Below are 23,548 nucleotides of genomic sequence, written 5' to 3'. Positions count from 1 at the left end.
TCACCCTGACACAGGCAGTGCAATCCTGCCCTCACCCTGACACATGCAGTGCAACCCTGCCCTCACCCTGACACAGGCAGTGCAACCCTGCCCTCACCCTGACACAGGCAGTGCAACCCTGCCCTCACCCTGACACAGGCAGTGCAACCCTGCCCTCACCCTGACAAAGGCAGTGCAACCCTGCCCTCACCCTGATACAGGCAGTGCAACCCTGCCCTCACCCTGACACAGGCAATGCAACCCTGCCCTCACCCTGACACAGGCAGTGCAACCCTGCCCTCACCCTGACAAAGGCAGTGCAACTCTGCCCTCACCCTGACACAGGCAGTGCAACCCTGCCCTCACCCTGACACAGGCAGTGCAACCATGCCCTCACCCAGACACAGGCAGTGCAACCCTGCCCTCACCCTGACACAGGCAGTGCAACCCTGCCCTCACCCTGACTAATCAGTGCAACCCTGCCCTCACCCTGACACAGGCAGTGCAACCCTGCCCTCACCCTGACACAGGCAGTGCAACCCTGCCCTCACCCTGACACATGCAGTGCAACCCTGACCACACCCTGACACAGGCAGTGCAACCCTGCCCTCACCCTGACACAGGCGGTGCAACCCTGCCCTCACCCTGACAAAGGCAGTGCAACCCTGCCCTCACCCTGACACAGGCAGTGCCACCCTGCAGTCACCCTGACACAGGCAGTGCAACCCTGCCCTCACCCTGACACAGGCAGTGCAACCCTGCCCTCACCCTGACACAGGCAGTGCAACCCTGCCCTCACCCTGACACAGGCAGTGCAACCCTGCCCTCACCCTGACACAGGCAGTGCAACCCTGCCCTCACCCTGACACAGGCAGTGCAACCCTGCCCTCACCCTGACACAGGCAGTGCAACCCTGCCCTCACCCTGACACAGGCAGTGCAACCCTGCCCTCACCCTGACACAGGCAGTGCAATCCTGCCCTCACCCTGACACAGGCAGTGCAACTCTGCCCTCACCCTGACACAGGCAGTGCAACCCTGCCCTCACCCTGACACAGGCAGTGCAACCCTGCCCTCACCCTGACAAAGGCAGTGCAACCCTGCCCTCACCCAGACACAGGCAGTGCAACCCTGCCCTCACCCTGACACAGGCAGTGCAACCCTGCCCTCACCCTGACACAGGCAGTGCAACCCTGCCCTCACCCTGACTAATCAGTGCAACCCTGCCCTCACCCTGACACAGGCAGTGCAACCCTGCCCTCACCCTGACACAGGCAGTGCAACCCTGCCCTCACCCTGACACAGGCAGTGCAATCCTGCCCTCACCCTGACACATGCAGTGCAACCCTGCCCTCACCCTGACACATGCAGTGCAACCCTGCCCTCACCCTGACACAGGCAGTGCAACCCTGCCCTCACCCTGACAAAGGCAGTGCAACCCTGCCCTCACCCTGACACAGGCGGTGCAACCCTGCCCTCACCCTGACAAAGGCAGTGCAACCCTGCCCTCACCCTGACACAGGCAGTGCAACCCTGCCCTCACCCTGACACAGGCGGTGCAACCCTGCCCTCACCCTGACAAAGGCAGTGCAACCCTGCCCTCACCCTGACAAAGGCAGTGCAACCCTGGCCTCACCCTGACACAGGCAGTGCAACCCTGCCCTCACCCTCACACAGGCAGTGCAACCCTGCCCTCACCCTGACAAAGGCAGTGCAGCCCTGCCCTCACCCTGACACAGGCAGTGCAACCCTGCCCTCGCCCTGACAAAGGCAGTGCAACCCTGCCCTCACCCTGACACAGGCAGTGCAACCCTGCCCTCACCCAGACACAGGCAGTGCAACCCTGCCCTCACCCAGACACAGGCAGTGCAACCCTGCCCTCACCCTGACACAGGCAGTGCAACCCTGCCCTCACCCTGACACAGGCAGTGCAACCCTGCCCTCACCCTGACTAATCAGTGCAACCCTGCCCTCACCCTGACACAGGCAGTGCAACCCTGCCCTCACCCTGACACAGGCAGTGCAACCCTGCCCTCACCCTGACACAGGCAGTGCAATCCTGCCCTCACCCTGACACATGCAGTGCAACCCTGCCCTCACCCTGACACAGGCAGTGCAACCCTGCCCTCACCCTGACACAGGCAGTGCAACCCTGCCCTCACCCTGACACAGGCAGTGCAACCCTGCCCTCACCCTGACACAGGCAGTGCAACCCTGCCCTCACCCTGACAAAGGCAGTGCAACCCTGCCCTCACCCTGATACAGGCAGTGCAACCCTGCCCTCACCCTGACACAGGCAATGCAACCCTGCCCTCACCCTGACACAGGCAGTGCAACCCTGCCCTCACCCTGACAAAGGCAGTGCAACCCTGCCCTCACCCTGACTAATCAGTGCAACCCTGCCCTCACCCTGACACAGGCAGTGCAACCCTGCCCTCACCCTGACTAATCAGTGCAACCCTGCCCTCACCCTGACACAGGCAGTGCAACCCTGCCCTCACCCTGACACAGGCAGTGCAACCCTGCCCTCACCCTGACACATGCAGTGCAACCCTGACCACACCCTGACACAGGCAGTGCAACCCTGCCCTCACCCTGACACAGGCGGTGCAACCCTGCCCTCACCCTGACAAAGGCAGTGCAACCCTGCCCTCACCCTGACAAAGGCAGTGCAACCCTGCCCTCACCCTGATACAGGCAGTGCAACCCTGCCCTCACCCTGACACAGGCAATGCAACCCTGCCCTCACCCTGACACAGGCAGTGCAACCCTGCCCTCACCCTGACACAGGCAGTGCAACCCTGGCCTCACCCTGACACATGCAGTGCAACCCTGCCCTCACCCTGACAAAGGCAGTGCAACCCTGCCCTCACCCTGACACAGGCAGTGCAACCCTGCCCTCACCCTGACACAGGCAGTGCAACCCTGCCCTCACCCAGACACAGGCAGTGCAACCCTGCCCTCACCCTGACACAGGCAGTGCAACCCTGCCCTCACCCAGACACAGGCAGTGCAACCCTGCCCTCACCCTGACACAGGCAGTGCAACCCTGCCCTCACCCTGACAAAGGCAGTGCAACTCTGCCCTCACCCTGACACAGGCAGTGCAACCCTGCCCTCACCCTGACAAAGGCAGTGCAACTCTGCCCTCACCCTGACACAGGCAGTGCAACCCTGCCCTCACCCTGACACAGGCAGTGCAACTCTGCCCTCACCCTGACACAGGCAGTGCAACCCTGCCCTCACCCCGACACAGGCAGTGCAATACTGCCCTCACCCTGACACAGGCAGTGCAACCCTGCCCTCACCCTGACAAAGGCAGTGCAACCCTGCCCTCACCCTGACTAATCAGGGCAACCCTGCCCTCACCCTGACACATGCAGTGCAACCCTGCCCTCACCCTGACAAAGGCAGTGCAACCCTGCCCTCACCCTGACACAGGCAGTGCAACCCTGCCCTCACCCTGACACAGGCAGTGCAACCCTGCCCTCACCCTGACACAGGCAGTGCAACCCTGCCCTCACCCTGACACAGGCAGTGCAACCCTGCCCTCACCCTGACACAGGCAGTGCAACCCTGCCCTCACCCTGACTAATCAGTGCAACCCTGCCCTCACCCTGACACAGGCAGTGCAACCCTGCCCTCACCCTGACACAGGCAGTGCAACCCTGCCCTCACCCTGACACAGGCAGTGCAATCCTGCCCTCACCCTGACACATGCAGTGCAACCCTGCCCTCACCCTGACACATGCAGTGCAACCCTGCCCTCACCCTGATACAGGCAGTGCAACCCTGCCCTCACCCTGACACAGGCAATGCAACCCTGCCCTCACCCTGACACAGGCAGTGCAACCCTGCCCTCACCCTGACTAATCAGTGCAACCCTGCCCTCACCCTGACACAGGCAGTGCAACCCTGCCCTCACCCTGACACAGGCAGTGCAACCCTGCCCTCACCCTGACACAGGCAGTGCAATCCTGCCCTCACCCTGACACATGCAGTGCAACCCTGCCCTCACCCTGACACAGGCAGTGCAACCCTGCCCTCACCCTGACACAGGCAGTGCAACCCTGCCCTCACCCTGACACAGGCAGTGCAACCCTGCCCTCACCCTGACACAGGCAGTGCAACCCTGCCCTCACCCTGACAAAGGCAGTGCAACCCTGCCCTCACCCTGATACAGGCAGTGCAACCCTGCCCTCACCCTGACACAGGCAATGCAACCCTGCCCTCACCCTGACACAGGCAGTGCAACCCTGCCCTCACCCTGACAAAGGCAGTGCAACCCTGCCCTCACCCTGACTAATCAGTGCAACCCTGCCCTCACCCTGACACAGGCAGTGCAACCCTGCCCTCACCCTGACTAATCAGTGCAACCCTGCCCTCACCCTGACACAGGCAGTGCAACCCTGCCCTCACCCTGACACAGGCAGTGCAACCCTGCCCTCACCCTGACACATGCAGTGCAACCCTGACCACACCCTGACACAGGCAGTGCAACCCTGCCCTCACCCTGACACAGGCGGTGCAACCCTGCCCTCACCCTGACAAAGGCAGTGCAACCCTGCCCTCACCCTGACAAAGGCAGTGCAACCCTGCCCTCACCCTGATACAGGCAGTGCAACCCTGCCCTCACCCTGACACAGGCAATGCAACCCTGCCCTCACCCTGACACAGGCAGTGCAACCCTGCCCTCACCCTGACACAGGCAGTGCAACCCTGGCCTCACCCTGACACATGCAGTGCAACCCTGCCCTCACCCTGACAAAGGCAGTGCAACCCTGCCCTCACCCTGACACAGGCAGTGCAACCCTGCCCTCACCCTGACACAGGCAGTGCAACCCTGCCCTCACCCAGACACAGGCAGTGCAACCCTGCCCTCACCCTGACACAGGCAGTGCAACCCTGCCCTCACCCAGACACAGGCAGTGCAACCCTGCCCTCACCCTGACACAGGCAGTGCAACCCTGCCCTCACCCTGACAAAGGCAGTGCAACTCTGCCCTCACCCTGACACAGGCAGTGCAACCCTGCCCTCACCCTGACAAAGGCAGTGCAACTCTGCCCTCACCCTGACACAGGCAGTGCAACCCTGCCCTCACCCTGACACAGGCAGTGCAACTCTGCCCTCACCCTGACACAGGCAGTGCAACCCTGCCCTCACCCCGACACAGGCAGTGCAATACTGCCCTCACCCTGACACAGGCAGTGCAACCCTGCCCTCACCCTGACAAAGGCAGTGCAACCCTGCCCTCACCCTGACTAATCAGGGCAACCCTGCCCTCACCCTGACACATGCAGTGCAACCCTGCCCTCACCCTGACAAAGGCAGTGCAACCCTGCCCTCACCCTGACACAGGCAGTGCAACCCTGCCCTCACCCTGACACAGGCAGTGCAACCCTGCCCTCACCCTGACACAGGCAGTGCAACCCTGCCCTCACCCTGACACAGGCAGTGCAACCCTGCCCTCACCCTGACACAGGCAGTGCAACCCTGCCCTCACCCTGACTAATCAGTGCAACCCTGCCCTCACCCTGACACAGGCAGTGCAACCCTGCCCTCACCCTGACACAGGCAGTGCAACCCTGCCCTCACCCTGACACAGGCAGTGCAATCCTGCCCTCACCCTGACACATGCAGTGCAACCCTGCCCTCACCCTGACACATGCAGTGCAACCCTGCCCTCACCCTGATACAGGCAGTGCAACCCTGCCCTCACCCTGACACAGGCAATGCAACCCTGCCCTCACCCTGACACAGGCAGTGCAACCCTGCCCTCGCCCTGACAAAGGCAGTGCAACCCTGGCCTCACCCTGACACATGCAGTGCAACCCTGCCCTCACCCTGACACAGGCAGTGCAACCCTGCCCTCACCCTGACACAGGCAGTGCAACCCTGCCCTCACCCTGACAAAGGCAGTGCAACCCTGCCCTCACCCTGACACAGGCAGTGCAACCCTGCCCTCACCCTGACACAGGCAGTGCAACCCTGCCCTCACCCTGACACAGGCAGTGCAACCCTGCCCTCACCCTGACACAGGCAGTGCAACCCTGCCCTCACCCTGACTAATCAGTGCAACCCTGCCCTCACCCTGACACAGGCAGTGCAACCCTGCCCTCACCCTGACTAATCAGTGCAACCCTGCCCTCACCCTGACTAATCAGTGCAACCCTGCCCTCACCCTGACTAATCAGTGCAACCCTGCCCTCACCCTGACTAATCAGTGCAACCCTGCCCTCACCCTGACTAATCAGTGCAACCCTTCCCTCACCCTGACACAGGCAGTGCAACCCTGCCCTCACCCTGACTAATCAGTGCAACCCTGCCCTCACCCTGACTAATCAGTGCAACCCTGCCCTCACCCTGACTAATCAGTGCAACCCTGCCCTCACCCTGACACAGGCAGTGCAACCCTGCCCTCACCCTGACAAAGGCAGTGCAACCCTGCCCTCACCCTGACTAATCAGTGCAACCCTGCCCTCACCCTGACACAGGCAGTGCAACCCTGCCCTCACCCTGACTAATCAGTGCAACCCTGCGCTCACCCTGACACGGGCAGTGCAACCCTGCGCTCACCCTGACTAATCAGTGCAACCCTGCCCTCACCCTGACACAGGCAGTGCAATCCTGCGCTCACCCTGACTAATCAGTGCAACCCTGCCCTCACCCTGACACAGGCAGTGCAACCCTGCCCTCACCCTGACACAGGCAGTGCAACCCTGCCCTCACCCTGACTAATCAGTGCAACCCTGCCCTCACCCTGACAAAGGCAGTGCAACCCTGCCCTCACCCTGACAAAGGCAGTGCAACCCTGCCCTCACCCTGGCTAATCAGTGCAACCCTGCCCTCACCCTGGCTAATCAGTGCAACCCTGCCCTCACCCTGGCTAATCAGTGCAACCCTGCCCTCACCCTGACAAAGCGTATCACTTAGCTTCCTATTCAATGGATTCCCTCCATCTTGGTTTGCTGCAATATACAGTTCAAGCAGCCGTATTGGTTCTGCAGGAATGCAGGCACATTGCAAGTTGCGATACCTTTTAGGGGACCAACAATACAGTTGTTCTTAGATGAAATTAAGATGTAAGGAGCTGCATTATTAGGGAGGGGTTGAAGCTTCCGGAAGATGACGATGGTTGCACACTACATTGAATACCGGCTGTAAGGTTAAAAATTGTCTCCTGTTCCCCTCAGGGATTGATAAGGTTAAAAACAGTATACGCTAGCCTTGCTATTTCTCAGAGACCATTGAAAATAGCTTTGAGACCAGCTGTTTCGTGCCTGTCATATGCTGTTAAAGCAAGACTACCGGAGGACAGGACTGCCTTATAAGACACCATTGTATATCTCTTGCTCAGCAGTTAAATGGTTTAAGATTTACAGAAAAGGCATTATATAAAGGTTACATGTAAATTTAGATGTGTAATCCATATTTGTAACAGATGACAACGGTATTTTTGTCCCTGCCTTATGTATAAAACCTGCTTTGTGAACCATTAAAAAGTCAGTTGTGAGAATTCAACCATAGTCTCCTCTGATTTCTTACAGCTCCGGGCCCGTCTGCCATACTATTTGAGACAAATACATATCTGTGCCGTACGATGCTCCCGGGAGAAATTGTGTGTTTTGCTTGCCCTAGAAGATGACCTGATCTGTGGAGATCTAACCCAGGCCGTAGAGAGAGAACGGGGCGTTGCTTAAGGTGGCACTGTGGGTACAGATCTCCGGTGGGAAGCACGCGGGTAACATCCCATCACTCACCAGTAGGATACAGATCTCCGGTGGGAAGCCCTCGGGTAACATCCCATCACTCACCAGTAGGATACAGATCTCCGGTGGGAAGCCCTCGGGTAACATCCCATCACTCACCAGTAGGATCCAGTTCTCCGGTGGGAAGCCCTCGGGTAACATCCCATCACTCACCAGTAGGCTACAGGTCTGCGGTGGGAAGCCCTCGGGTAACATCCCATCACTCACCAGTAGGATCCAGATCTCCGGTGGCAAGCACTCGGGTAACATCCCATCACTCACCAGTAGGATACAGTTCTCCGGTGGGAAGTCCTCGGGTAACATCCCATCACTCACCAGTAGGATACAAATCTCCGGTGGGAAGCCCTCGGGTAACATCCCATCACTCACCAGTAGGATCCAGATCTCCGGTGGGAAGCACTCGGGTAACATCCCATCACTCACCAGTAGGATCCAGGTCTCCGGTGGGAAGCCCTCGGGTAACATCCCATCACTCACCAGTAGGATACAGGTCTCCGGTGGGAAGCCCTCGGGTAACATCCCATCACTCACCAGTAGGATACAGGTCTGCGGTGGGAAGCCCTCGGGTAACATCCCATCACTCACCAGTAGGATCCAGATCTCCGGTGGCAAGCACTCGGGTAACATCCCATCACTCACCAGTAGGATACAGTTCTCCGGTGGGAAGCCCTCGGGTAACATCCCATCACTCACCAGTAGGATACAGTTCTCCGGTGGGAAGCCCTCGGGTAACATCCCATCACTCACCAGTAGGATCCAGATCTCCGGTGGGAAGCCCTCGGGTAACATCCCATCACTCACCAGTAGGATCCAGATCTCCGGTGGGAAGCACTCGGGTAACATCCCATCACTCACCAGTAGGATACAGATCTCCAGTGGGAAGCACTCGGGTAACATCCCATCACTCACCAGTAGGATCCAGATCTCCGGTGGGAAGCACTCGGGTAACATCCCATCACTCACCAGTAGGATCCAGATCTCCGGTGGGAAGCACTCGGGTAACATCCCATCACTCACCAGTAGGATCCAGGTCTCCGGTGGGAAGCCCTCAGGTAACATCCCATCACTCACCAGTAGGATACAGGTCTCCGGTGGGAAGCCCTCGGGTAACATCCCATCACTCACCAGTAGGATACAGGTCTCCGGTGGGAAGCCCTCGGGTAACATCCCATCACTCACCAGTAGGATACAGATCTCTGGTGGGAAGCACGCGGGTAACATCCCATCACTCACCAGTAGGATACAGATCTCCGGTGGGAAGCCCTCGGGTAACATCCCATCACTCACCAGTAGGATACAGATCTCCGGTGGGTAACCCTCGGGTAACATCCCATCACTCACCAGTAGGATACAGTTCTCCGGTGGGAAGCCCTCGGGTAACATCCCATCACTCACCAGTAGGATACAGATCTCCGGTGGGAAGCACTCGGGTAACATCCCATCACTCACCAGTAGGATCCAGGTCTCCGGTGGGAAACCCTCGGGTAACATCCCATCACTCACCAGTAGGATCCAGGTCTCCGGTGGGAAGCCCTCGGGTAACATCCCATCACTCACCAGTAGGATACAGATCTCCGGTGGGAAGCCCGCGGGTAACATCCCATCACTCACCAGTGGGATACAGGTCTCCGGTGGGAAGCCCGCGGGTAACATCCCATCACTCACCAGTAGGATACAGATCTCCGGTAGAAAGCACGCGGGTAACATCCCATCACTCACCAGTAGGATACAGTTCTCCGGTGGGAAGCCCTCGGGTAACATCCCATCACTCACCAGTAGGATCCAGATCTCCAGTGGGAAGCCCGCGGGTAACATCCCATCACTCACCAGTAGGATACAGGTCTCCGGTGGGAAGCCCTCGGGTAACATCCCATCACTCACCAGTAGGATACAGGTCTGCGGTGGGAAGCCCTCGGGTAACATCCCATCACTCACCAGTAGGATCCAGATCTCCGGTGGCAAGCACTCGGGTAACATCCCATCACTCACCAGTAGGATACAGTTCTCCGGTGGGAAGCCCTCGGGTAACATCCCATCACTCACCAGTAGGATACAGGTCTCCGGTGGGAAGCCCTCGGGTAACATCCCATCACTCACCAGTAGGATACAGATCTCCGGTGGGAAGCCCTCGGGTAACATCCCATCACTCACCAGTAGGATCCAGATCTCCGGTGGGAAGCACTCGGGTAACATCCCATCACTCACCAGTAGGATACAGATCTCCAGTGGGAAGCACTCGGGTAACATCCCATCACTCACCAGTAGGATCCAGATCTCCGGTGGGAAGCACTCGGGTAACATCCCATCACTCACCAGTAGGATCCAGATCTCCGGTGGGAAGCACTCGGGTAACATCCCATCACTCACCAGTAGGATCCAGGTCTCCGGTGGGAAGCCCTCAGGTAACATCCCATCACTCACCAGTAGGATACAGGTCTCCGGTGGGAAGCCCTCGGGTAACATCCCATCACTCACCAGTAGGATACAGGTCTCCGGTGGGAAGCCCTCGGGTAACATCCCATCACTCACCAGTAGGATCCAGATCTCTGGTGGGAAGCACGCGGGTAACATCCCATCACTCACCAGTAGGATACAGATCTCCGGTGGGAAGCCCTCGGGTAACATCCCATCACTCACCAGTAGGATACAGATCTCCGGTGGGAAACCCTCGGGTAACATCCCATCACTCACCAGTAGGATACAGTTCTCCGGTGGGAAGCCCTCGGGTAACATCCCATCACTCACCAGTAGGATATAGATCTCCGGTGGGAAGCACTCGGGTAACATCCCATCACTCACCAGTAGGATCCAGGTCTCCGGTGGGAAACCCTCGGGTAACATCCCATCACTCACCAGTAGGATCCAGGTCTCCGGTGGGAAGCCCTCGGGTAACATCCCATCACTCACCAGTAGGATACAGATCTCCGGTGGGAAGCCCGCGGGTAACATCCCATCACTCACCAGTGGGATACAGGTCTCCGGTGGGAAGCCCGCGGGTAACATCCCATCACTCACCAGTAGGATACAGATCTCCGGTAGAAAGCACGCGGGTAACATCCCATCACTCACCAGTAGGATACAGTTCTCCGGTGGGAAGCCCTCGGGTAACATCCCATCACTCACCAGTAGGATACAGATCTCCGGTGGGAAGCCCTCGGGTAACATCCCATCACTCACCAGTAGGATCCAGATCTCCAGTGGGAAGCCCGCGGGTAACATCCCATCACTCACCAGTAGGATACAGATCTCCAGTGGGAAGCCCTCGGGTAACATCCCATCACTCACCAGTAGGATACAGATCTCCAGTGGGAAGCCCTCGGGTAACATCCCATCACTCACCAGTAGGATACAGATCTCCGGTGGGAAACCCTCGGGTAACATCCCATCACTCACCAGTAGGATACAGTTCTCCGGTGGGAAGCCCTCGGGTAACATCCCATCACTCACCAGTAGGATACAGATCTCCGGTGGGAAGCACTCGGGTAACATCCCATCACTCACCAGTAGGATCCAGGTCTCCGGTGGGAAACCCTCGGGTAACATCCCATCACTCACCAGTAGGATCCAGGTCTCCGGTGGGAAGCCCTCGGGTAACATCCCATCACTCACCAGTAGGATACAGATCTCCGGTGGGAAGCCCGCGGGTAACATCCCATCACTCACCAGTGGGATACAGGTCTCCGGTGGGAAGCCCGCGGGTAACATCCCATCACTCACCAGTAGGATACAGATCTCCGGTAGAAAGCACGCGGGTAACATCCCATCACTCACCAGTAGGATACAGTTCTCCGGTGGGAAGCCCTCGGGTAACATCCCATCACTCACCAGTAGGATACAGATCTCCGGTGGGAAGCCCTCGGGTAACATCCCATCACTCACCAGTAGGATCCAGATCTCCAGTGGGAAGCCCGCGGGTAACATCCCATCACTCACCAGTAGGATACAGATCTCCAGTGGGAAGCCCTCGGGTAACATCCCATCACTCACCAGTAGGATACAGGTCTCCGGTGGGAAGCACTCGGGTAACATCCCATCACTCACCAGTAGGATACAGGTCTGCGGTGGGAAGCCCTCGGGTAACATCCCATCACTCACCAGTAGGATCCAGATCTCCGGTGGCAAGCACTCGGGTAACATCCCATCACTCACCAGTAGGATACAGTTCTCCGGTGGGAAGCCCTCGGGTAACATCCCATCACTCACCAGTAGGATACAGGTCTCCGGTGGGAAGCCCTCGGGTAACATCCCATCACTCACCAGTAGGATACAGATCTCCGGTGGGAAGCCCTCGGGTAACATCCCATCACTCACCAGTAGGATCCAGATCTCCGGTGGGAAGCACTCGGGTAACATCCCATCACTCACCAGTAGGATACAGATCTCCAGTGGGAAGCACTCGGGTAACATCCCATCACTCACCAGTAGGATCCAGATCTCCGGTGGGAAGCACTCGGGTAACATCCCATCACTCACCAGTAGGATCCAGATCTCCGGTGGGAAGCACTCGGGTAACATCCCATCACTCACCAGTAGGATCCAGGTCTCCGGTGGGAAGCCCTCAGGTAACATCCCATCACTCACCAGTAGGATACAGGTCTCCGGTGGGAAGCCCTCGGGTAACATCCCATCACTCACCAGTAGGATACAGGTCTCCGGTGGGAAGCCCTCGGGTAACATCCCATCACTCACCAGTAGGATACAGATCTCTGGTGGGAAGCACGCGGGTAACATCCCATCACTCACCAGTAGGATACAGATCTCCGGTGGGAAGCCCTCGGGTAACATCCCATCACTCACCAGTAGGATACAGATCTCCGGTGGGAAACCCTCGGGTAACATCCCATCACTCACCAGTAGGATACAGTTCTCCGGTGGGAAGCCCTCGGGTAACATCCCATCACTCACCAGTAGGATACAGATCTCCGGTGGGAAGCACTCGGGTAACATCCCATCACTCACCAGTAGGATCCAGGTCTCCGGTGGGAAACCCTCGGGTAACATCCCATCACTCACCAGTAGGATCCAGGTCTCCGGTGGGAAGCCCTCGGGTAACATCCCATCACTCACCAGTAGGATACAGATCTCCGGTGGGAAGCCCGCGGGTAACATCCCATCACTCACCAGTGGGATACAGGTCTCCGGTGGGAAGCCCGCGGGTAACATCCCATCACTCACCAGTAGGATACAGATCTCCGGTAGAAAGCACGCGGGTAACATCCCATCACTCACCAGTAGGATACAGTTCTCCGGTGGGAAGCCCTCGGGTAACATCCCATCACTCACCAGTAGGATACAGATCTCCGGTGGGAAGCCCTCGGGTAACATCCCATCACTCACCAGTAGGATTCAGATCTCCAGTGGGAAGCCCGCGGGTAACATCCTATCACTCACCAGTAGGATACAGATCTCCAGTGGGAAGCCCTCGGGTAACATCCCATCACTCACCAGTAGGATACAGGTCTCCGGTGGGAAGCCCGCGGGTAACATCCCATCACTCACCAGTAGGATACAGATCTCCGGTGGGAAGCACGCGGGTAACATCCCATCACTCACCAGTAGGATACAGATCTCCGGTGGGAAGCACGCGGGTAACATCCCATCACTCACCAGTAGGATACAGATCTCCGGTGGGAAGCCCTCGGGTAACATCCCATCACTCACCAGTAGGATACAGATCTCCGGTGGGAAACCCTCGGGTAACATCCCATCACTCACCAGTAGGATACAGTTCTCCGGTGGGAAGCCCTCGGGTAACATCCCATCACTCACCAGTAGGATACAGATCTCCGGTGGGAAGCACTCGGGTAACATCCCATCACTCACCAGTAGGATCCAGGTCTCTGGTGGGAAGCCCTCAGGTAACATCCCATCACTCACCAGTAGGATACAGGTCTCCGGTGGGAAGCCCTCGGGTAACATCCCATCACTCACCAGTAGGATACAGGTCTCCGGTGGGAAGCCCTCGAGTAACATCCCATCACTCACCAGTAGGATACAGATCTCTGGTGGGAAGCACGCGGGTAACATCCCATCACTCACCAGTAGGATACAGATCTCCGGTGGGAAGCCCTCGGGTAACATCCCATCACTCACCAGTAGGATACAGATCTCCGGTGGGAAACCCTCGGGTAACATCCCATCACTCACCAGTAGGATACAGTTCTCCGGTGGGAAGCCCTCGGGTAACATCCCATCACTCACCAGTAGGATACAGATCTCCGGTGGGAAGCACTCGGGTAACATCCCATCACTCACCAGTAGGATCCAGGTCTCCGGTGGGAAGCCCTCAGGTAACATCCCATCACTCACCAGTAGGATACAGGTCTCCGGTGGGAAGCCCTCGGGTAACATCCCATCACTCACCAGTAGGATACAGGTCTCCGGTGGGAAGCCCTCGAGTAACATCCCATCACTCACCAGTAGGATACAGATCTCTGGTGGGAAGCACGCGGGTAACATCCCATCACTCACCAGTAGGATACAGATCTCCGGTGGGAAGCCCTCGGGTAACATCCCATCACTCACCAGTAGGATACAGATCTCCGGTGGGAAACCCTCGGGTAACATCCCATCACTCACCAGTAGGATACAGTTCTCCGGTGGGAAGCCCTCGGGTAACATCCCATCACTCACCAGTAGGATACAGATCTCCGGTGGGAAACCCTCGGGTAACATCCCATCACTCACCAGTAGGATACAGTTCTCCGGTGGGAAGCCCTCGGGTAACATCCCATCACTCACCAGTAGGATACAGGTCTCCGGTGGGAAGCCCTCGGGTAACATCCCATCACTCACCAGTAGGATACAGTTCTCCGGTGGGAAGCCCTCGGGTAACATCCCATCACTCACCAGTAGGATACAGATGCTGCAGGATCCCATTGTCCACAGTGTGAAGGTCCTTCACGTTGAAAGAAGGGAAGAAGTAGGATCTGTAGAAGGTTTTGGGAAACAGCCCGTCCCAGGTGTCGTCCCCCATGAAGACCACTCTCTTCCCTGCAACGAGAAGTCGGGAGAATCCTCTGTATCTCACACCGCGCCGCCTCCAGCGTGGTGTTATTACATCTTGTTGTGCCGTTAAAATGCTCCAGTTCTCCTCCTTTAGTTATAGGATTGAAGCAGGGGGTCTCCGGACGTGAATTGCGTTAATTACAGCTCACCCCCTGCTTCCCGAGATAATAACCTCCGTAGGGGGTGCCGGTAGCAGCTCCGGCTGGGCTGTGTGGGGCTATCTAAATGGTGGCTTAAAATGTCCCACATCACCGTAGGATACAGTGACGTCAGGCCTTGCTGCATCCTGTTGGCCCGCGCGACATTTAGACCTGCGGAGCTGCTGCCGGCCGCCCCTACGGAGGTACGAATCTCAGGGAGCAGGGGGGTCCCGGAGCTGCTGGCGGCCGCCCCTACGGAGGTACGGATTTCAGGGAGCAGGGGGTCCCGGAGCTGCTGCCGGCCGCCCCTACGGAGGTACGGATCTCAGAGAGCAGGGGGTCCCGGAGCTGCTGCCGGCCGCCCCTACGGAGGTACGGATCTCAGGGAGCAGGGGGTCCCGGAGCTGCTGCCGGCCCCCCCTACGGAGGTACGGATCTCAGGGAGCAGGGGGTCCCGGAGCTGATACCGGCCACCCCTACGGAGGTACGGATCTCAGGGAGCAGGGGGTCCCGGAGCTGCTCCCGGCCCCCCCTACGGAGGTACGGATCTCAGGGAGCAGGGGGTCCCGGAGCTGATACCGGCCGCCCCTACGGAGGTACGGATCTCAGAGAGCAGGGGGTCCCGGAGCTGCTGCCGGCCCCCCCTACGGAGGTACGGATCTCAGGGTGCAGGGGGTCCCGGAGCTGCTGCCGGCCGCCCCTACGGAGGTACGGATCTCAGGGAGCAGGGGGGTCCCGGAGCTGCTGCCGGCCGCCCCTACGGAGGTACGGATCTCAGGGAGCGGGGGGGTCCCGGAGCTGCTGCCGGCCCCGCCCCTACGGAGGTACGGATCTCAGGGAGCGGGGGGGTCCCGGAGCTGCTGCCGGCCGCCCCTACGGAGGTACGGATTTCAGGGAGCAGGGGGGTCCCGGAGCTGCTGCCGGCCGCCCCTACGGAGGTACGGATCTCAGGGAGCAGGGGGTCCCGGAGCTGCTGCCGGCCGCCCCTACGGAGGTACGGATCTCAGGGAGCAGGGGGTCCCGGAGCTGCTGCCGGCCGCCCCTACGGAGGTACGGATCTCAGGGAGCAGGGGGTCCCGGAGCTGCTGCCGGCCCCCCCTACGGAGGTACGGATCTCAGGGAGCAGGGGGTCCCGGAGCTGCTGCCGGCCCCCCCTACGGAGGTACGGATCTCAGGGAGCAGGGGGTCCCGGAGCTGCTGCCGGACGCCCCTACGGAGGTATGCATCTCGGGGAGCAGGGGGTCCCCGGGGTTGAAATTAACGTGGTTCATCTCTGGAGACCCCCTGTTTCCCACATAAGGGAAATTTGTTTCTTTAAGGACAGCATATTCTCCTTTAAGGGGTTAAATGTGGGTGATTAAGACCTTTTTACCAAAATCTGATCCTTTTTTGTTCGCTTTCTATTAGAGTTAGTTTGTAAATATGGTGAGCTGTGACTTGGGAGGGTGTGATTACGCCTGGCTGTGACTTGGGAGGGTGTGATTACGTCTGGCTGTGACTTGGGAGGGTGTGATTACACCTGGCTGTGACTTGGGAGGGTGTGATTACGTCTGGCTGTGACTTGGGAGGGGTGTGATTACGTCTGGCTGTGACTTGGGAGGGGGGTGATTACGCCTGGCTGTGACTTGGGAGGGTGTGATTACGCCTGGCTGTGACTTGGGAGGGTGTGATTACGCCTGGCTGTGACTTGGGAGGCTGTGATTACGTCTGGCGGTGACTTGGGAGGGTGTGATTACGCCTGGCTGTGACTTGGGAGGGCTGTGATTACGTCTGGCTGTGACTTGGGAGGGGTGTGATTACATCTGGCTGTGACTTGGGAGGGGGGTGATTATGCCTGGCTGTGACTTGGGAGGATGTGATTACGCCTGGCTGTGACTTGGGAGGGTGTGATTACGTCTGGCTGTGACTTGGGAGGGTGTGATTACGCCTGGCTGTGACTTGGGAGGGTGTGATTACGCCTGGCTGTGACTTGGGAGGGTGTGATTACGCCTGGCTGTCACTTGGGAGGGGGTGATTACGTCTGGCTGTGACTTGGGAGGGTGTGATTACATCTGGCTGTGACTTGGGAGGGGTGTGATTATGCCTGGCTGTGACTTGGGAGGGTGTGATTACGCCTGGCTGTGACTTGGGAGGGTGTGATTACGCCTGGCTGTAACTTGGGAGGGTGTGATTACGTCTGGCTGTGACTTGGGAGGGTGTGATTACGCCTGGCTGTGACTTGGGAGGGGGGTGAATACGTCTGGCTGTGACTTGGGAGGGATGTGATTACGTCTGGCTGTGACTTGGGAGGGGGTGATTACGTCTGGCTGTGACTTGGGAGGGGTGTGATTACGCCTGGCTGTGACTTGGGAGGGTGTGATTACGCCTGGCTGTGACTTGGGAGGGTTTGATTATGCCTGGCTGTGACTTGGAAGGGGGGTGATTACATCTGGCTGTGACTTGGGAGGGTGTGATTACGCCTGGCTGTGACTTGGGAGGGTGTGATTACGTCTGGTTGTGACTTGAGAGGGTGTGATTACGCCTGGCTGTGACTTGTGAGGGGTGTGATTACGTCTGGCTGTGACTTGGGAGGGGTGTGATTACGTCTGGCTGTGACTTGAGAGGGTATGATTACGCCTGGCTGTGACTTGGGAGGGTGTGATTACGTCTGGCTGTGACTTGGGAGGGGTGTGATTACATCTGGCTGTAACTTGGGAGGGTGTGATTACATCTGGCTGTGACTTGGGAGGGTGTGATTATGCCTGGCTGTGACTTGGGAGGGTGTGATTACGCCTGGCTGTAACTTGGGAGGGTGTGATTACATCTGGCTGTTACTTGGGAGGGTGTGATTACGCCTGGCTGTTACTTGGGAGGGTGTGATTACGCCTGGCTGTGATTTGGGAGGGTGTGATTACGCCTGGCTGTGACTTGGGAGGGGTGTGATTACGCCTGGCTGTGACTTGGGAGGGGTGTGATTACGCCTGGCTGTGACTTGGGAGGGTGTGATTACGTCTGGCTGTGACTTGGGAGGGTGTGATTACGCCTGGCTGTGACTTGGGAGGGTGTGATTACGCCTGGCTGTGACTTGGGAGGGTGTGATTACGCCTGGCTGTGACTTGGGAGGGTGTGATTACGCCTGGCTGTGACTTGGGAGGGTGTGATTACGCCTGGCTGTGACTTGGGAGGGTGTGATTACGCCTGGCTGTGACTTGGGAGGGTGTGATTACGCCTGGCTGTGACTTGGGAGGGTGTGATTACGTCTGACTGTGACTTGGGAGGGTGTGATTACGCCTGGCTGTGACTTGGGAGGGTGTGATTACGTCTGGCTGTGACTTGGGAGGGGTGTGATTACATCTGGCTGTGACTTGGGAGGGTGTGATTACGCCTGGCTGTGACTTGGGAGGGTGTGATTACGTCTGGCTGTGACTTGGGAAGGTGTGATTACGTCTGGCTGTGACTTGGGAGGGTGTGATTACGTCTGGCAGTGACTTGGGAGGGGGATGATTACGCCTGGCTGTGACTTGGGAGGGTGTGATTACGCCTGGCTGTGACTTGGGAGGGGTGTGATTACGCCTGGCTGTGACTTGGGAGGGTGTGATTACGCCTGGCTGTGACTTGGGAGGGGTGTGATTACGCCTGGCTGTGACTTGGGAAGGTGTGATTACGCCTGGCTGTGACTTGGGAAGGTGTGATTACGCCTGGCTGTGACTTGGGAGGGTGTGATTACGTCTGGCTGTGACTTGGGAGGGTGTGATTACGTCTGGCTGTGACTTGGGAGGGTGTGATTACGTCTGGCTGTGACTTGGGAGGGTTGATTACGTCTGGCTGTGACTTGGGAGGGGTGTGATTACGTCTGGCTGTGACTTGGGAGGGTGGTGATTACGTCTGGCTGTGACTTGGGAGGGTGTGATTACGCCTGGCTGTGACTTGGGAGGGTGTGATTACGCCTGGCTGTGACTTGGGAAGGTGTGATTACGCCTGGCTGTGACTTGGGAGGGTGTGATTATGCCTGGCTGTGACTTGGAAGTGGTGTGATTACGTCTGGCTGTGACTTGGGAGGGTGTGATTACGCCTGGCTGTGACTTGGGAGGGGTGTGATTACGTCTGGCTGTGACTTGGGAGGGTGTGATTACATCTGGCTGTGACTTGGGAGGGTGTGATTACGCATGGCTGTGACTTGGGAGGGTGTGATTACGCCTGGCTGTGACGTGGGAGGGTGTGATTACGCCTGGCTGTGACTTGGGAGGGGGGTGATTACGTCTGGCTGTAACTTGGGAGGGTGTGATTACATCTGGCTGTTACTTGGGAGGGTGTGATTACGCCTGGCTGTTACTTGGGAGGGTGTGATTACGCCTGGCTGTGACTTGGGAGGGTGTGATTACGCCTGGCTGTGACTTGGGAGGGTGTGATTACGCCTGGCTGTGACTTGGGAGGGTGTGATTACGCCTGGCTGTGACTTGGGAGGGTGTGATTACGTCTGACTGTGACTTGGGAGGGTGTGATTACGCCTGGCTGTGACTTGGGAGGGTGTGATTACGTCTGGCTGTGACTTGGGAGGGTGTGATTACGTCTGGCTGTGACTTGGGAGGGTGTGATTACGTTTGGCTGTGACTTGGGAGGGGGGTGATTACGTCTGGCTGTGACTTGGGAGGGGTGTGATTACACCTGGCTGTGACTTGGGAGGGGGGTGATTACGCCTGGCTGTGACTTGGGAAGGTGTGATTACGCCTGGCTGTGACTTGGGAGGGTGTGATTACGCCTGGCTGTGACTTGGAAGGGGGGTGATTACATCTGGCTGTGACTTGGGAGGGTGTAATTACGCCTGGCTGTGACTTGGGTAGGTGTGATTACGCCTGGCTGTGACTTGGGAAGGTGTGATTACGCCTGGCTGTGACTTGGGAAGGTGTGATTACGCCTGGCTGTGACTTGGGAGGGGTGTGATTACGCCTGGCTGTGACTTGGGAGGGTGTGATTACGCCTGGCTGTGACTTGGGAGGGTGTGATTACGCCTGGCTGTGACTTGGGAGGGTGTGATTACGCCTGGCTGTGACTTGGGAGGGTGTGATTACGTCTGGCTGTGACTTGGGAAGGTGTGATTACGCCTGGCTGTGACTTGGGAAGGTGTGATTACGCCTGGCTGTGACTTGGGAGGGGTGTGATTACGCCTGGCTGTGACTTGGGAGGGTGTGATTACGCCTGGCTGTGACTTGGGAGGGTGTGATTACGCCTGGCTGTGACTTGGGAGGGTGTGATTACGCCTGGCTGTGACTTGGGAGGGTGTGATTACGTCTGGCTGTGACTTGGGAGGGGTGTGATTACATCTGGCTGTGACTTGGGATGGTGTGATTACGCCTGGCTGTGACTTGGGAGGGTGTGATTACGCCTGGCTGTGACTTGGGAGGGGTGTGATTACGCCTGGCTGTGACTTGGGAAGGTGTGATTACGCCTGGCTGTGACTTGGGAAGGTGTGATTACGCCTGGCTGTGACTTGGGAGGGTGTGATTACGTCTGGCTGTGACTTGGGAGGGTGTGATTATGTCTGGCTGTGACTTGGGAGGGTGTGATTACGTCTGGCTGTGACTTGGGAGGGTTGATTACGTCTGGCTGTGACTTGGGAGGGGGGTGATTACGTCTGGCTGTGACTTGGGAGGGGGGTGATTACGTCTGGCTGTGACTTGGGAGGGTGTGATTACGCCTGGCTGTGACTTGGGAGGGTGTGATTACGCCTGGCTGTGACTTGGGAAGGTGTGATTACGCCTGGCTGTGACTTGGGAGGGTGTGATTACGCCTGGCTGTGACTTGGGAGGGTGTGATTACGCCTGGCTGTGACTTGGGAAGGTGTGATTACGCCTGGCTGTGACTTGGAAGTGGTGTGATTACGTCTGGCTGTGACTTGGGAGGGTGTGATTACGCCTGGCTGTGACTTGGGAGGGGTGTGATTACGTCTGGCTGTGACTTGGGAGGGTGTGATTACATCTGGCTGTGACTTGGGAGGGTGTGATTACGCATGGCTGTGACTTGGGAGGGTGTGATTACGCCTGGCTGTGACGTGGGAGGGTGTGATTACGCCTGGCTGTGACTTGGGAGGGGGGTGATTACGTCTGGCTGTAACTTGGGAGGGTGTGATTACATCTGGCTGTTACTTGGGAGGGTGTGATTACGCCTGGCTGTTACTTGGGAGGGTGTGATTACGCCTGGCTGTGACTTGGGAGGGTGTGATTACGCCTGGCTGTGACTTGGGAGGGTGTGATTACGCCTGGCTGTGACTTGGGAGGGTGTGATTACGCCTGGCTGTGACTTGGGAGGGTGTGATTACGTCTGACTGTGACTTGGGAGGGTGTGATTACGCCTGGCTGTGACTTGGGAGGGTGTGATTACGTCTGGCTGTGACTTGGGAGGGTGTGATTACGTCTGGCTGTGACTTGGGAGGGTGTGATTACGTTTGGCTGTGACTTGGGAGGGGGGTGATTACGTCTGGCTGTGACTTGGGAGGGGTGTGATTACGTCTGGCTGTGACTTGGGAGGGTGTGATTACGTCTGGCTGTGACTTGGGAGGGTGTGATTACGCCTGGCTGTGACTTGGGAGGGTGTGATTACGCCTGGCTGTGACTTGGAAGGGGGGTGATTACATCTGGCTGTGACTTGGGAGGGTGTAATTACGCCTGGCTGTGACTTGGGTAGGTGTGATTACGCCTGGCTGTGACTTGGGAAGGTGTGATTACGCCTGGCTGTGACTTGGGAAGGTGTGATTACGCCTGGCTGTGACTTGGGAGGGGTGTGATTACGCCTGGCTGTGACTTGGGGGGGTGTGATTACGCCTGGCTGTGACTTGGGAGGGTGTGATTACGCCTGGCTGTGACTTGGGAGGGTGTGATTACGCCTGGCTGTGACTTGGGAGGGTGTGATTACGCCTGGCTGTGACTTGGGAGGGTGTGATTACGTCTGGCTGTGACTTGGGAAGGTGTGATTACGCCTGGCTGTGACTTGGGAAGGTGTGATTACGCCTGGCTGTGACTTGGGAGGGGTGTGATTACGCCTGGCTGTGACTTGGGAGGGTGTGATTACGCCTGGCTGTGACTTGGGAGGGTGTGATTACGCCTGGCTGTGACTTGGGAGGGTGTGATTACGCCTGGCTGTGACTTGGGAGGGTGTGATTACGTCTGGCTGTGACTTGGGAGGGGTGTGATTACATCTGGCTGTGACTTGGGAGGGGTGTGATTACATCTGGCTGTGACTTGGGATGGTGTGATTACGCCTGGCTGTGACTTGGGAGGGTGTGATTACGCCTGGCTGTGACTTGGGAGGGGTGTAATTACGCCTGGCTGTGACTTGGGAAGGTGTGATTACGCCTGGCTGTGACTTGGGAAGGTGTGATTACGCCTGGCTGTGACTTGGGAGGGTGTGATTACGTCTGGCTGTGACTTGGGAGGGTGTGATTACGTCTGGCTGTGACTTGGGAGGGTGTGATTACGTCTGGCTGTGACTTGGGAGGGTTGATTACGTCTGGCTGTGACTTGGGAGGGGTGTGATTACGTCTGGCTGTGACTTGGGAGGGGGGTGATTAAGTCTGGCTGTGACTTGGGAGGGTGTGATTACGCCTGGCTGTGACTTGGGAGGGTGTGATTACGCCTGGCTGTGACTTGGGAAGGTGTGATTACGCCTGGCTGTGACTTGGGAGGGTGTGATTATGCCTGGCTGTGACTTGGAAGTGGTGTGATTATGTCTGGCTGTGACTTGGGAGGGTGTGATTACGCCTGGCTGTGACTTGGGAGGGGTGTGATTACGTCTGGCTGTGACTTGGGAGGGTGTGATTACGCCTGGCTGTGACTTGGGAGGGGTGTGATTACATCTGGCTGTGACTTGGAAGTGGTGTGATTACGTCTGGCTGTGACTTGGGAGGGGTGTGATTACGTCTGGCTGTGACTTGGGAGGGTGTGATTACGCCTGGCTGTGACTTGGGAGGGTGTGATTACATCTGGCTGTGACTTGGGAGGGGGATGATTACGCCTGTCTGTGACTTGGGAGGGTGTGATTACATCTGGCTGTGACTTGGGAGGGGGGTGATTACGTCTGGCTGTGACTTGGGAGGGGTGTGATTACACCTGGCTGTGACTTGGGAGGGTGTGATTACGCCTGGCTGTGACTTGGGAGGGTGTGATTACGCCTGGCTGTGACTTGGGAGGGGTGTGATTACGCCTGGCTGTGACTTGGGAAGGTGTGATTACGCCTGGCTGTGACTTGGGAGGGTGTGATTACGCCTGGCTGTGACTTGGAAGTGGTGTGATTACGCCTGGCTGTGACTTGGGAGGGTGTGATTACGTCTGGCTGTGACTTGGGAGGGTGTGATTACGCCTGGCTGTCACTTGGGAGGGTGTGATTACCCCTGTCTGTGAATTGGGAGGGGGATGATTATGCCTGGCTGTCACTGGGAGGGTGTGATTACGCCTGGCTGTGACTGGGGAGGGTGTGATTACGCCTGGCTGTGACTTGGGAGGGGTGTGATTACGCCTGGCTGTGACTTGGGAGGGTGTGATTACGCCTGGCTGTGACTTGGGAGGGTGTGATTACGCCTGGCTGTGACTTGGGAGGGTGTGATTACGCCTGGCTGTGACTTGGGAGGGTGTGATTACGTCTGGCTGTGACTTGGGAGGGGTGTGATTACATCTGGCTGTGAC

The 23,548-nt window shown here is 58.0% G+C and overlaps 1 protein-coding gene across 2 annotated transcripts in view; it reads right to left on the bottom strand.

Moving 5' to 3' along the window:
- PIGO (phosphatidylinositol glycan anchor biosynthesis class O) overlaps positions 1-23,548 on the bottom strand; it is a 61,050-nt gene that overhangs the window by 27,011 nt on the left and 10,491 nt on the right. For both annotated transcript variants that reach the window (XM_075580686.1, XM_075580718.1), the window contains exon 3: positions 14,596-14,739. In XM_075580686.1, the coding sequence (XP_075436801.1) occupies positions 14,596-14,739 (144 nt within the window). The remainder of the gene's footprint in view (positions 1-14,595; positions 14,740-23,548) is intronic.

This window comes from Ascaphus truei, chromosome 1 (genome assembly GCF_040206685.1).
Source record: "Ascaphus truei isolate aAscTru1 chromosome 1, aAscTru1.hap1, whole genome shotgun sequence".
NCBI classification, from domain to species: Eukaryota; Metazoa; Chordata; class Amphibia; order Anura; family Ascaphidae; genus Ascaphus; species Ascaphus truei.
Note: the sequence above shows the minus strand (reverse complement) of the source record. Positions and strands in the feature narration are given on the sequence as shown.